The 15,206-nt window shown below is 38.2% G+C and overlaps 2 protein-coding genes and 1 long non-coding RNA gene across 4 annotated transcripts in view; 1 reads left to right on the forward strand and 2 right to left on the reverse strand.

The window, feature by feature from the left end:
• Nucleotides 1-6: 6 nt before the first annotated feature.
• On the reverse strand, nucleotides 7-8,891 carry LOC103467953 (uridine-cytidine kinase-like 1). Of its 2 annotated transcripts, XM_017305805.1 has the most exons (11): nucleotides 8,661-8,891; nucleotides 7,530-7,717; nucleotides 7,174-7,280; nucleotides 5,805-5,975; nucleotides 4,645-4,716; nucleotides 4,323-4,512; nucleotides 4,187-4,248; nucleotides 2,551-2,567; nucleotides 1,244-1,342; nucleotides 1,082-1,175; nucleotides 7-213 (listed from the first exon to the last, which is right to left on the reverse strand). In XM_017305805.1, exons 1-11 carry the CDS (start codon nucleotides 8,741-8,743, stop codon nucleotides 118-120), a joined length of 1,179 nt encoding a protein of 392 aa, XP_017161294.1. In that variant the 5' UTR covers nucleotides 8,744-8,891; the 3' UTR covers nucleotides 7-117. The 2 variants fall into 2 exon arrangements, 1 of the variants encoding a protein (XP_017161294.1); XR_001776791.1 differs by lacking the exon at nucleotides 2,551-2,567 and having other exon boundaries at nucleotides 151-213.
• Nucleotides 8,886-15,206, forward strand: part of LOC108166437 (uncharacterized) — a 12,357-nt gene continuing 6,036 nt past the window's right edge. The window contains exons 1-2 of the long non-coding RNA XR_001776792.1: nucleotides 8,886-8,970; nucleotides 10,263-10,397. This is a non-coding gene — a long non-coding RNA (uncharacterized LOC108166437). The remainder of the gene's footprint in view (nucleotides 8,971-10,262; nucleotides 10,398-15,206) is intronic.
• The window catches only part of samd10a (sterile alpha motif domain containing 10a), a 17,942-nt gene continuing 13,727 nt past the window's right edge, over nucleotides 10,992-15,206 (reverse strand). Inside the window, exons 5-7 of the mRNA XM_008414382.2 lie at nucleotides 14,660-14,828; nucleotides 13,533-13,673; nucleotides 10,992-11,263 (exon numbers count right to left, since the gene is read on the reverse strand). Of these exons, the coding sequence (XP_008412604.1) occupies nucleotides 11,241-11,263; nucleotides 13,533-13,673; nucleotides 14,660-14,828 (333 nt within the window). The 3' untranslated portion in view covers nucleotides 10,992-11,240. The remainder of the gene's footprint in view (nucleotides 11,264-13,532; nucleotides 13,674-14,659; nucleotides 14,829-15,206) is intronic.

Consider the following 15,206-nt stretch of genomic DNA (forward strand, 5'->3'; position numbering starts at 1 on the left):
CCCTCAGGGCGGGCTCCATGGTCTCTCCTGCCCTCAGGATGGAGACGCCGGTGATCTGCGGAGGCGAGGAAGAGGAAGAGGAAGTGGAGCGAAGGYGAGGAGAGGAGAGGAGAACGCTCAGCAGGAAGCTAAGAGAACGTCGCTGCTCACTCCTTTCCCCTTGTAGCTGCGGCCGTCGTAGTCCGGGCCCTGCGGAGTCTGAACCACACAGGGCTGCAACAAGGAGCAACAAAGAGAGAAACACAAAGGAAAGTTGKTTTTTTTAGCTGACATGGAGTGAAGTGGGTGAAGCATCCAAAGAAATTACTCTAGTGAAAGTAAAAGGCAGCCGTCAAAGAAATTCATCCAGTAAAATATTGACTTTAACTCATTAAAGTCAATATTTAATGACTGTAAAATAGTCATTAAATATTTGGTAAAAACGCACTACAACATTTTAAACTCAAAGCAAAAAAAAAAGTATTTGGTAAAAGTTTACTTTAGTACTGTGTAACTGATCACTCTGATTAATCATTTCATATTTAAAAAAAATACATAATCAGACRGACCAAAATATAAGAATATGTTGAACTTTTGGCATTTTAAAGGTCAAAGTGAAAGTAATTCATATAAATAATATAATCAAAATCAGGCAAAAGAAACATTTTTCCAAATTAATTTCTTTAAGTATAAAACTTAAAAACTGCAGCTATGTGTCCATTTGTTTCTGCAAGATGTTTTAAGTTAATAAATGCTTAATATTGATGAAGAAGTTCCAGTTTCACTGACAAATTGTCATTTAAAACAAGTCACTTTTACCATGTCATTAATGAAATAACCTACCAGTAAAACTAGTACTTTTTAATACATTTTAAGTCAYTATTGACTTAAAATGTATTAAGTCAATAATGAGTACTAAGAAACTACACAGAAACTAAACCAAAAATGCTCGGTAAGATTTTGTGTTTCTGCAGTGAATTGATCCAGAACACTATTGTTACATTTTTATTTTATTTTTTTTAAATCAGTCACCTCAAGGACAGCAAAGTGCTTAAAATGCGAGGCTGCATGTTTTGAACACCAGTTTTCTAATTCAAACCACCTGAGAGGGTAGAAAAGTCAGAGCGTGTTCGATGAGAAGACGCATTAATCTCTTTGAGTAGAAGATGAACTCATCTCGGCTCGTCTCTCTGTTCCTGCAGCAGAGAAACAACCTTCAGTTTAAATACGGTTGCTCTCCAGGTGAACCTGCGTGCCGCCGTACCTGATGATGGTGTGCAGGCCGCGGACCTGCGGCGAGCTCTCCAGCACGCTGAGCGTCTGAGGCAGCGGCTGCGTCTGCTGGACCGAGGCGAGCAGAGCTCTGGAGAAAACRAGATAAAGAAAAAGGTTTTTACTTTTATTTACTCTGACAGAAACACAAAGTCCAGCCACAAGTTCACATGCACTCATCTTAGGACTCGGTACATTTTAAAAGCATGAACTGGATACAAATGTTTGAATTTCCACTGAATCAGCAGAATTAGAATCAGATTTATTGACCAAGATTGTGTGCAAAAACAAGGAATCTGACTGGTTATAAAGCRCTCAGACCTAAATTATAAATATATAAACCTTAGAGGAAGTAAAATAAGATTAGAGGAACAATATGCTAATATTTGCAGCCATTTCTATACACAAAATGAGTAAAACAGGATTGTTGTTGTCCAAATATGTTTAATTCGCTTCAYGGCAGAGCAGCTAACCCTTCTAGCTGTTCATCAGAGTGAMATTTGACAAGTATTTTATGTCTAATTTCTAGTGCAAATRTCTTAATACACTTAAAATAAGACAAAACAAAACAAGTAACTTTTCAGTAAGATGGGAGCTTATTAAACATCAATAGTTCCTCACTATAGATGAAAAAGTTCTAGTTTCACTAGCAGACTATGGCACTTGGGAAAATGTCCTGTTACAAGTGAAATAATCTGACAATGGAACTAGCACTTTTTCATTAATGTTAAGGAAATATTTACTTATAAAATGCTCCTGTCTCTTGGTAAAAAGTTACTTGTAAWTCAGTTTTGTCTYATTTCADGTTTGCTAAGATATTTTCACCAGAACCGCGGCACAACTTGGTAAGATTTAGTGTTTTTGAAGTGCATCTACCATCTGTGTAGCACTGATCTGAAGGTAAATGTCCAACCAGAATGTGTCCAGAATGTGTGGGGTCTGCAGGGATGTTATCGGCCCTTTTCCTGACCCTAGACCTCTACAACTCCTGGATGGAGGGAAAAAATGKTGTTGTTGTTGTTGTTTCATCCGTCTGAGGGAGATTTGTTGGATGTTCAGAAGCAACCAACAAATTCCCTCTGAGAAAAGTTTAATGGTTCGACAAAACAAAAACAACGATATACGTTGATGATCACTCAAAAGAAAATAAATCCTTAAAAGTCCAAAATTAATAAGATATTTGTGGGTATGAAGAATGTGTGTAAACTTCTGACTAGGTCAAAGTTCACACACAGGCAATAAATCCGCCATCGAGTCAAGTTTTAGTTGCTGGGGAAGCTCAAATATGTTTCAGCGTACCTGACACTGAGCTCACGCTGCACAAAGAGAAAAGAAATTAAATGAAAAGACACAGAAAATCAAAGGAGAAAAGACTGTCAGGGAGAGAAAAGTGTTAAACCTCTAAAATTTCCCCCCCAAAATCCATCATTAAAACACAATAATCCTATAAAACTCCTGGATCAGACGGACATTTAGATGCGTTTAAAGGCCCAGTTCTAGTTTGAACCGCATAAAACTCACGCAAGCTAAGCTAAAGATTGTTTTTTTGTTTGTAGCTAAGCTAACGATTGTTTTTGTTTGTTTGGTTTTTTTTTTTTTAGCTAAGCCAGAGATTGCTTCTTTTTTTTTAGGTTTTTTTTTTGTTTTGTTTTCTTTAGTAAGCCAAAGATTGTTTTTTGTTTGTTTTTAGCTAAGCTAACGATTGTTTTTTGTTTGTTTTTTTAGCTAAGCTAAAGATTGTGCTGAGCAAGAAAAACATCCAAAGTTTATTAGTTTGGGATTTTCTGGTCTCTTTTTATGTTTCTACGTATTGATCATAAAATCTTGGTTAAACAGTCGTTTAGAAAACAGATTCTAATATGTGCAAGGAAACAATACCATATTGTTCAGTTTTAAACAGGGCCCTGTAGTTTTCTAGTATTTTATTGATGGTTTTTGTTTTTAAAGTACTAAAATTTGTCTACAGGCCACTAAAATCAGTTCACCGTGTTAAATGGTTTAATGTTGATAAACCGTATAAGTCTGAAAAAATTATATGTTAACGCTCTAGCTCTCACATCAAACCAAATTTTAACTTATTCGTTTCTCCATAATAATAATAACAATAATAATAATAATAATGAATTAATATTTGCTTGAGTTTTAGTTGTTGCCTCTTTTTCTTCATGTTTTTCTTACGTCTTTTAAACTGCATATGGGGTTCACCAAGGTGCCATACTGGGAGAAATGTAATATATAATAAATAACTGGACAACATTTGCTTGAATTTTAGTTGTTGCCTCTTTTCTTCAAAACTTTGTTTTTTAAGAAAAAAAAATCTGTGTCCCATCAGGTTTACTGAAGCCACTGTCACACAATCAAAATTCATTTTATTTTTTTGAATAGATACAAATTAATTTCTACTCTTAACTGCTTTTCCCCCCCATTCTATAGTTGAAATTCCCTCAGAATTTCACGTTTCATTGTTTTCCACCAAGGAAACATATTTTTTTCCTCTAGTAAATCTACAATTTGCATATAAAAGAAAAAGAAAAAAATTAAGCTTTTAATTATGATTTTCTATGCTGTTGTACAGAAAACAAATGTTTAGAATCAGTGTTGCAGACAATTTTCCATACAGGATAAAATAATACACTAAAAAATTTAAAATATACATATTTGGAATAATAAAAAATAAACCAACAAATTAACTTTTGTTCTGGAAAAAAAACTAGCTTTTTAGAAATTTAGAAAATATATTAGTATTTGTAAAGTGTGGTGATGACTGAAATTAATAATAACATTTATAAAGTAAAAACTGGGAAAAGTTAAGTTGATTTTTAATATTTCTACAGCTTTAAAAGAGTATTTTATTCCGTTTTATAGTCACAAACGAAGCACAATAAAATAAAAGTGTGTTACATCTGTTGAACACATGGGGGCGCCACATGCTAACCTCCTCCAGCTGGCTGTGGACATGCTGGACTATCAGATCGATGGCCACCATGTTCCCACCACCTTCACAAGGGAAACATAAGTCAGACTTTGTTGGAGCATCGTTCCCTGTCCAAGATGGCCGCAGCGGCGCAAACCTCGAGGCACGACGATGTCGGCCAGCCTCATGGTGGGTTCAATGTACTGCTCAAAGGCAGGCTTCACAAACTTGTTGTACTGCTTGATGACGCCTTCRATGTCCCGGCCGCGCTCTGTGATGTCCCTGCGGAGCCGGCGGACGAGTCTGATGTCTGAGTCTGTGTCCACGAAGATTTTCATATCCAGCAGCTGCAGGCGGGCAGAAAGAGAAACACCTTCAGTCGCTCCGACTTCAGCGGAGCGGCTGCAAACAGCAGCAGCTTCTGATTGTTTCACAGAGAGTTCTTCAAATAAGGAGGAATGAAAGATGTGCTGCCATACCTGAAGAAGCTCTTTGTCTGCAAAAGACATTATTCCCTCAAATATGATAACACTCGCGCCGTACACATTTTTCTGCAGAAAGAGAAAATGCCAAAGTATGAGGAGGAGAAAAGAAGAAAGCAGAAACAAGTCTGAGGGACAATTTAATTTCGCTTTGCTTCTACAATCTCAAATTTAAAAATTCAGGCCTCAAACATACAACGCTACATTCTTTTTCTCAAAACTATCAGACATGTTCTCAATTTACTTGTTACACACTGCAAAAAAACACAAAATCAAGTATTTTTGGTCCAATTTCTGGTGCAAATATCAAACTTTTCAGCAAGACATAAAAGTTTGTTTTAAGTTAATCATTCTTTAATATAGATGAAAAAGTAAGTTACACTGGAAAATTATTTCACTTACAATGTGGTGGAAATACAGAGGAGGGAAAAAATGTTTACTTTGAATGAATCTGAGATAAATCCACGAGTTTACATGAACTCATCTTGGGCTTGAATACATTTTAAAAGCATTAATTGGGTGCAAATTTGTGAATTACCTGTGGATATTTCACCAAAATTAGAATCAGATTCATTGACCCAAGAATGTGTGCACAAACTAGGACAGAATACATTTATAAACTTTAGAGGATATAAATAAGGATAAAGGAACAATATGTACATGCATTTACAACCATTTTTAATATATAAAGTGAGAAAAATAGGATTTTTGTTTACTTTTGCTTCATGGTGAAGAAGCCAACATCAGAAAGACCACACTGTAAAAACACAAAGTCTTACAAGGTATTTTTGGTCTAGTTTCTTGAGCAAATATCTTAGTACACTTGAAATAAGACTAAATTCATTTGTAATTGAATTTTCATCAGGATTGTGAGGTCGTTTTGAGTCAATAATTCCTTAAAAAAGTACTAGTTCCACCGGCAGACTACTTCACCTGTAACATGGGAAAAATGTCTTGTTGTAAGTGAAATAATCAGCCAGAATGGTTTCATCAATATTAAGGAACTATTTAGTTAAAACAAGCTCCTTTATCTTGCAGAAAAGCTACATATAAGTTAGATATTTGCACTAGAAACTAGACAAAAATATTTGTTTGACTTTGTATTTTTGCAGTGCAATAATAAATGCGCTTTGATCCGCGATCAGAGCAACACGTACCCAGTCTTTCTGCCTCCCATGTGTGGTGAAGTCATACACTGGGATCTTGACGCTCTTTCCCTGCTTCAGCTTTCGCAACGTGGCCACCAGCAGCTCAAAGTCGAACGCCCCCGGATGGTCAAAGTTGTAGTCGTTCTGCGCTGCCAGGAGCTGCTCCTCTGGGGACAAAACCTGCAGCCAACGCAGCATGGAGGCGACTCAGAGGAGCTTCAAGACGCCGCGAAGCCGCAGGAAAACAAGCAGCTCTTTGGTAAATCATTCTACCTGTTCGTCACGCCAGAACCTCTGCTATTTGGTCCACAATCAAACCGAGACTAATGGACTATCAAGTGACGTATTATGACGTAAATTCACATTTTGTACGTTTCTGTTCCTTCGTTTGGGTCTAAAAACAGCCAAAGCACTTAAAAAAAAGAAACATCCACACGTTTTTTTTGTCAGTAAGTTAATGTCTTTGGGTGTTTGGAAAATGAGCCATTTCAGAAACCTCCAGAATCTAATGCCGCAAATCAGCAGGCAATGCCCGTCACATAGCAACCACAGTCAAGCCCAGCCGCTACCTAGCAACCAAAGCCAAGCCCAGCTGTTACCTAGCAACCAAAGCTAGGATTCCAAGCCCAGCTGGGTTTTTTCAGAATCAAAATTCCTTCCTTTCTTGCATTGTGCAAGAAAGGAAGAACAATGAAATAAATAAAAAAATAAAGTAGAGACACGTAGAAACAACTGGGACGTTAAGGAAAATTTAATTAATAAATGATGATCAGGTTTTAGATGAATTAGCTGTTCTTAAGGCAACAACAACTGCTCTTGGGCCTTAATTGTTTTTTTGTTTTGTTTTGTTGTGCTGTACAATGGCTGCTGAAAAAGATAAGTGTTTGGTTGTTATCAGAAAGAAACCACTTGCTGCATTTTTGTTGGTTGTTGGTTGTCCAGGAGGCTTTACTAATGCTTTTCAAAGATGTACGGCTGTATAATTGCGCATCCAATTGCAGCGATTTTCACGTGCGAGTGCAAACGTTGAGTTGCTAGCTACAGCTTATTTGGATTTAAAATGAGAAGATGCATCAAAACAGCTCATTCTGAAAGGAGCTCAAACTGAGCAGACTAAAATCTAATTTTTAAGAATAATTTTGTCCAAAAAAAGTAACAAACATGCATAGATCTATCCTAACCTGTTCACTTTTAATAGCAACAATGGCATAAACATACATGATACATGCAGACAAACAGAGAGCATGTTAAATGGTTCTATCTGTGACTGAAAACATCGGCACAACAAAACAGCAAGAGGATGAAAATACTTCCTCCTAAAGACGATTTCTTCCACATATAAGCATGAGCAACGTACAGAAAAGGAAGAACTGCTCACCTTGTAGAAAGAATCCATAGACAGAAGCACAACCCAGGGCACATCGAGCGCCTCGATGATCTTGTTGGCCACAGTGGTCTTCCCTGAGGCGCTGCCCCCACACAGCCCTGCAGACACACAGATCTCAGCTGTTCTGGGTGAATCTAATGCTGGTATGAATGACTGATTACATTAAAGTGTTCATGGACATCACAGCCGGCCCAAGATAATGAGAGTTAAGCGGCTGCTTGGGGCCTCCACACCACCAGGGGGCCCCAAAAAACACCAAGCCAGTATAAATGCCCTGATGGACATGAAGAGAGAACGGTACAAAATGGTGGACTCTGTAACATGAAGGAGGAGAAACGGCGTCATACCGATGACGAAAGCCTCTTTGGACTGAGCGCCGTGCTCGTCGTACCAGGGAGGGCGGCCGGCGRTGTAGATGGTACGTGTGCCGGTGCGGAGCAGAGGTGGTTCCGTTTTACTCAGAGAGGTGGCGCTCTTCCTGCGGGGTGCCCCAGCATGAGGCAGGAGCCGGTCCAGCGAGTCCTCTCCGCTCCCACTGCAGCACAGCAAGCAGCAGGCGGGTCAGACAGGACGCATGTCGAGCTGCAGCAACAGATCTGATCTGATCCAGCTTCATGGTCTATGGCAGCATTTCCAGAATAGCTTCAGAGTTCAGCTTTAACTTCTGATGATATTTTTCACACAATAAATCCAAATGCTTGGTGATGCTGTGAGGTTTAATATTTCTCTCTCTCTAAAACGAACACAAGTCACATTCGCTTTGGTCTCCTTCTCTCAGGGTTATGATGCGTTTCTCCTGTCAAAATTTAAAACACTTAAAGACTGAAATGTTCAATTTCTTAGTTAAAACTAAACACCTGTGATGAATTTGGTAAAATTTCTGGAAGACTTGTAAAGATGGGGAGAGATGGATGGATGGATGGATGGATGGATGGATGGATGGATGGATGGATGGATGGATGGACAGTAATCTTAGCTTTATATTTCATCAGTTGACCTGAATTCAAAGTCCAAATAAAACGAAAACACGCATGCCAAACAAGATGGCCGCCCTGGGAGTACTGCTATGAACTGTGGAAATCCAAGGAGTGCGTTGGTAAAACCAAAGTTAAAAAAAAGCCCAGGTTTTACAAAAATTAAATTGCCAAAAGACAAATATTCAATCAATCGATATACCGTAGTCAATTTATCGCCCAGCACTCATAGCGGCTACAGTTAGCCTGAATGTAGCTAGCAGTGCTGCTAGCTAAACTCAGACTCTCATTTTTTATGAGACATGAATGGAAATGAAAACTAATGACTTTCCCATTTGAATCTGAGACACCGAGCCAAATCCAGATCCTGCACTTCCCCTGACCTCTGACCTCTGAACACACCGCGTTTGGAGACCGTTCTCTCTCCACATATGAAAACCGTCATGGGGGGGAAGTATTCCTCCCACCGGTGATGAGCAACAACACGGTCCAGTCAGCGCTTACCTGCGGTCGCTTCTCAGTGACCAGCACCCGGAGATTCGGGCTCCGGTGCAGTCAAGCAGAGACATATCCGATCCGCTTGACATCTCGCTACTCTCTAGCCGCACGGTTACCGTGGCAAAATCCCCGAAACAACGTGGAGGAACCTGTTGCTGTGTGCAGTTCAGACTGCTGCTCGGCTTGCAGCCTGAACTACCATCGGTAAAGCTGCTCCACGCTGCTGCCACAGCGTGGGACGCTAAGAGGATCACTGACGGAAAAAAGCCGCTCGGCTGGTATAAATAGAGACACCTGGAAACGCAAAGAGGACCAGGTGCTCTTCACCGGATGACCGCCGAGTCCAGAACACATCGGATTAAGCCTGCAGCTATGATTATTTTAGTAATCTATCGATTATTCTGATGATTAATCAATTAACCGCAATCTTTATTATTATTATTATTATTTTTAAACACGTAAAACGGCAGTAACTTTTATAAAGAATATGATTATTACATAAACGCACTGTGTTGTAGCCAAATATTTTTATTCAAGTGACAGTAAAATGTAGCTGTCCAAGAAATTACTCAAGTAAAAGTGAAAAAGTATTTGGTAAAATGTCTATTCAAGTACTGGGTAACTGATCAAATTATCAATCATTGAATAAAATTACATAATCAGATAGACCAAAATAAAAAGTTAAGTGGAAATTTTGGTATTTTAAGGATGAAAATGACAATAATTAATATAAGTAACAAATAATAACAATAAAAAAACTTATAAAATTTCAGGAAAAACTGCAGATGTGTGTCTGTCTGGTGAAATTTTGGCTAAAACATGTTTGTTTTTCATTCAGTGGGTAGAAATATTTTATAATAAAATTGCTAATGTAAAAGTAAAAAGTACAGTATAGCAAAGTCACTCAAGTAAATGTCACTATAGTACCAACCAGCTGTACCATGTATGTGTTTCATAATCTGTTAACAACAAATAAAAAAAGGAAACAAATGATAATATAACAGTAATAGTACCACAAAATATTGTGTTAAAATTCCAATGTCACCTTCTGCTAGTAAAAATTGTATATTGACATATATTTACTTAAGTTTTCTGTTCAAATGTTCAGAACATCTGATTTAATATTTAAAACGTCATCAGACAAAAATATAAAGTTATGAGCAAATTGTTTTATTTAAAAGACCAAAATGACAAAAGTTACACAAGCAGTATAACTACAAAATAACAAATTGAGTCTGAATGAATATTTTAATCATGAACCCAAAACACAGACAGATTCATGTTATTCTCTTGGTGGATGGAAATCTAGAGGTTTCCTACCGATCGGTGACGTATGCCGTGACGTAATTCCCATCACTTACTTTTAACTCCGTGTTTGATCAACAACGATGTAAGTGAACTATTAAATACACAATAATATGAATATTTAGTCGTCGCTGTTGTCACATATGGATGACGGATGTTTTGTTTGGATGAAGAAGCAGAAACAAAGCGCGTCAGTGTGAATGTGGTCAGCGTTACGTCACAGGATAACCAAGCTGCTGCGGAATGGATGCGGTTAATAAACGCGTAATTATTTGTTTTCCTGTGTTTGTCATTTAAAAACAGGTAAAAGCAACGAATGGGAGCGGGATGTACCTGTCCGAGCGGGAAGTCATTATTTTCTGTCTCTGCATCCGCCGGAATCCTGCATCGACTGCAGCCTTGAATGGAGTCAGACTTGGGCACGCTGGGGGATTATGGGTAATGTAGTTCATCACAACCATCATCATTAATCTGTCTCCAGAGGTGGGCAGAGCGGACAAAAACTTTACTCAAATAAGAGTAACGCTACTTCATCTTATTTTTACTCAAGTAAAAAGTAGCCATCCAAGAAATTACTCGAGTAAAAGTATTTGGTAAAAAAAAAAAAAAAAATCTACTCAAGTAACGAGTAACTGATCAAATTATTAATTATTTAATATTTAAAAATGACATAATCAGGTGGACCAAAATACAAGTGGATATTTTGGTAGTTTAAGGACAAAAATGACAATAAGTCATACAAGTAACAAAGTCAAATAAAATAAAAATTCAATAAAAAAAATTTAATCTAACAAAAACTGCAGTATGATGAATAAACAAAAGTTTTTACTCAATTTTACTTGAGTAGAAATACTTCGTAAAAAAATCACTCAAGTAAAAGTAAAAAGTACAGTGTAGTAAAAATACTCCTAAAAGTGTTTAGTTTTTCAAAAAAAGTTACTTAAGTAAATGTAACAGAGTAAATGTAGCTAGTTACAACCCAACTCTGTCCATCTCACATCTCAAAACAACTGACACACAAAGAAGCGCCGGTGCTTTAACAGTTTTGTTTAATAATTAAATTTTTGACATAAAAATTCAGACAATGTTTAAAGATACACATGAATATAATAATTAAGCAGAAATCAGAGCAGTACAACATTAGATCAGATTGTCATGATGCTTTTCTCATCACAGTTCACAGTCTGTAAAGATGGCGTCTGTCCGTCATGTCGATGTTGAGTTAAAATCGTTCAACACCATTCTGGATTTATTCCTCATCGGAGCGTCCAGTTTCTCCAGCTAAGATATTCTTCCAAAAGAACCTAGAAGAATAAAAACACCATCAGAAACATTCAGTGCAGTTATTTTTCGGTGTCCCAGCTGCAAGCAGCTGCTTCTTATTTCATCCAGACAGTATGATTGGAAACAGCTGGGACGGCTTCACACACAAAGGAAAAATCCACCAACTGACATGTTAGAGCTTGTTGGTGAAGCCTGCGCCGTAACAAAGTGTAAAAACAACAATTTGCTGTCACTGGAAAAGACAGAAGGACGGTTTGTTTCTGAGCAGTTGCCAGGGAACAGACAGAAAACAATCAATCTTACAATACTCTGGAAAAACAGCACAATATTGTTTTTTTAATTAAACATTGAAGAAATGCCACAGAATGAGAGGTGAGCACTGTTAAATGTTCTCTTTTCTTTAAAGCTGACCTGTTATGGTTCCCTGATCAGTTTAGGAAAGATCTATGGTCTATACAAAACATGTTCTTCACATTTTTTGAACAAAATTATTCTAAGATTTTAGTTTTGAGCTCCTTTTAGAACAAGCTGTTTTATGGCCTCTTATCACTTTAAATCCAAATAAGCTGCTGCTGGCCAAGCCGGCTGTCCAAATACGCTGGAGCTCCGATTGCATTGCTAAACGAGGCTGAGCTCAGCTGGGGTTGCTAGGTAACAGCACAGTGCCTGTCGAGCGTGACTTGATAATTGGGAAGGTTTTGAAATGGCTCATTTTCCAGACACCAAAAAAAAACTTTAACTTAATGCTGGATACATCTAGGTGTTTTTTTCTTTACTACTTGGGCTGTTTTTAGAAGCAGCTGAGACCCAAATGTAAATATAAAGAATTTGAATTTTCTTTAATGGTCCCCTTTAAATGGCTGTTATTTATTCTACCAGTAGCTTACCAGCTATGATGAGGTCAACTGACCAATTATTTTTAATCAAACGAGAGTTCAGGCACTACAGGGTGTGTGAGGCTGAGCAGTTAGATTAGATGTTTGTTTTCTGACTCATCCATACATGAAAGATAAACTGTACAGACATTTTTTCTGCCACCATCATTTCAAATCTACTGCATCTGCCAGGGTGAAAACAGATAAGATGTTACAGACAGAATGGCTCCGTAAGGTTGTTAAAAACTTAAACCTTTCATATCAAAACGCTCTACAGCGTTTATGTTGCACATGTTGCGTGGAATGATTTATTAAGCCCGTGCAAAATATCCAAGATTATGTAGATCTGTTTATGCTACACAAATATTCAGTGTTTTAAGGGTTTCTGGTATTGTTTCAGAGTGTAACCGCTATGTAAACGCTCTAAACTTTCCAGCTGAACTCAGTTTGGACTAAATAAAACACTGGACCAACATCAGCTGATGACACGGCTCCCCACATCATCACAGTCTGTGGAAACTTTACCCTGAGCCTCTACGGCAAAAACACAAAATATTACAGAGTTTATCTGGTCCAGTTTACACTGTAAATATCTTAGTACACATTAAATAAGACAAAACTGACAAGTAACTTTAAAGCACGAGATAGCAGCTTGTTTTAAGTTAACAATTATTTTTCATCACCATTTCCTCAGTTAGTGAACGTAAAAACAAAACTACAGTCAAAAAGCGCAAAACAAAGCATCAAATGAAGACTGAAGGATCAGGGTAAATTAATATCACAATTATAGAAACAATGTAAATGTTTAATTTATTTACTTATTACTTTTTGTTAAATAAAAATTTCTGCAAAAATGACGAGTGAAGCAACTAAAACATTCAGTAAACATATTTAAATCTGTTTCTGGCATAATGAAAAAAGTAAAAAAAGGGAAATTGATGCTTTTCGTTTCTATCTGGTAAATTAAAAAGACAACATTAAACTTTTTAAGTCTGAAAACTTTCAAACTACTTGGATAACCTCGCCTCTGGTATCTCAGTCTGATAAGATGGGAGAATGAAAGTGAAAATGTATAAGCAGGATAAAAACAATCGATCGGCGTCTCGAGTTATTTTCCCAGGTTTTGTCCAGATTTTTGTTCAGCTGCAGCTCAATCATGTTCTGCACAGCAGGGAGCCTGAGCTGCAGCTGTGCGCTCACCGCTGGAGACCAGAGAGGAGACGTGTCAGGAGAAACGTCCAGAAGGAGAGAAAATACAGGAGAACTTCTCTTTTTAATGGCAGAAAAACCAAATTAATTCCAATTAATGCCACAATATTGTTTTGATTTTAATAAATATGGCTGCAGAAACTACAGATTTTTGTTTTTGTTGTGTGAAAATGTCTGAAGGGACCCAGAAGACGCCCTCGTCTACCTCTGCTGAGCAGCTGCAAGTTGCGCCCTTCCTCCTGCACCTGGAGCTGCAGCACCTGCTGCAGCAGCTCCTGCCGAAGCGTCTCTTGCACCAAACCCATCCTCTGCAGCTTCTCCCCATTTAGACGCAGCAAAGCACGGCCTGCAAAGTGAAACCTGCTTTCAGAAGACTTTACATCATCATTTAGGCTTTTCCACTATTCTGAAGAAAATTAATCTACGTATTTTTTTACACCTGATAGTCCAGGAGACTCGGTGTGACTGGGGCCCGAAGCTGTAACACTTATTACATTTTCAGCTACTGTGGTTAGCAAGATCCAAACTAATTGAAAACATTGTTCCCCTCCTCACCTGTGGGGGAGCTGCGTCAAGAACCACTGAAGAAAACAATACAAAACGAACCGGACTAGAGTTCAGTTAAAGAGCACCAAACAAGGCTGGTGTGAAAACACAGCAAGGGTCGGTTTAGTCCGCTTTAATCAAACTCAAGTTCATTTGTCTAGAAAGTCAGGTTCCTTAGGGGAAATGTGAATGTGCAATCGAACTCTGATACAACCAAAAAAGCAAACTGGCTTAGGTCTCTGTTCGGTTCAATTCAACTTTGGTGCGCTTTGAATTTATATGTGAATGACAAGGAGATCGCTCCAAAAGCAGGAAGTGGACTACAACGTAGAGGATTCTGGGTAAATACAACCAAACGTTAGACTTGTGTTCCGACAAGTCTAACGTTGAAGGGAGAAACGACTTCTGGTCTTTCACAAAAAACAAAAGAGAAATCCTACAACTGCTACACCATTTTTATTTACATTTAGTGTCTGCTTTTTAGGTTTTTGTGTCATTTTCTGCAGTGGTTCTTGGTGTAGCGCCCCCACAGGAGAGGAGGGGAACAGGTTTTTCAATTTGGATCATTTGACAGCACAGTGTGAAAGTGAACCACAGCTGCTGAAAATGTAACAAATGTTGAACTTTTGGTTCCAAATCAGAGTCTTAAAACCCTTGATTTTATGTAATTTTATCAATTCTCTTAAGAAACTGAAAATTCAAACTGAGCTAAAACAGGAAACGTTTAGCCTGATTTATTGTCAGATGACTTTTAAAAGGTGATTGTGTGACTTCTGACGGGTTTACCTGTGATGGCGTGCTGTGAGAACGCCTCCACGTAGGTCAGGTAGTTGTGCGGACAGTGTTTCTTCAGCCATTTACAGACGTCCTGCTGCGACCAGAGGACGACGGGCCGGATCAGGCTGGGCTGCGTCGGACTCGTGTGATAGATGCCGTAATTGTCACTGGAGCGGTACTGAAAAAAAAAAAAAAAACAGACAAGCAACAAAACTTTCAGGACAAAATAAGTGAAAATGTAGCTCAACTTTTAAATGTTTACTGCGACCTCGCGCTTTGTGGAAAAGACGGCTGCAGCCGAGCATAAAGGCTGAAAAAGTCATTTATATTCATGAGGGAAACCACCACCACTTCAGAACGTAAGCTGCTTTGTTCAAAGGTGATTTGCAGAACTGACCAACAGTTAATAGAAACATGTACTTGCAGAAACGGGTCACAACACAGTCCTGAAGACAGTCATGTTTGCAAGCTTTTTGCCAGATATTGGAAATGCATCTGAAATGTATGCAGAAACACAAACGCCTCTGAAGAGTTTTCAATCTGTCGTGGATCTGAA

Source organism: Poecilia reticulata, linkage group LG7, assembly GCF_000633615.1.
Source record: "Poecilia reticulata strain Guanapo linkage group LG7, Guppy_female_1.0+MT, whole genome shotgun sequence".
In the NCBI taxonomy this organism is placed as follows: Eukaryota; Metazoa; Chordata; class Actinopteri; order Cyprinodontiformes; family Poeciliidae; genus Poecilia; species Poecilia reticulata.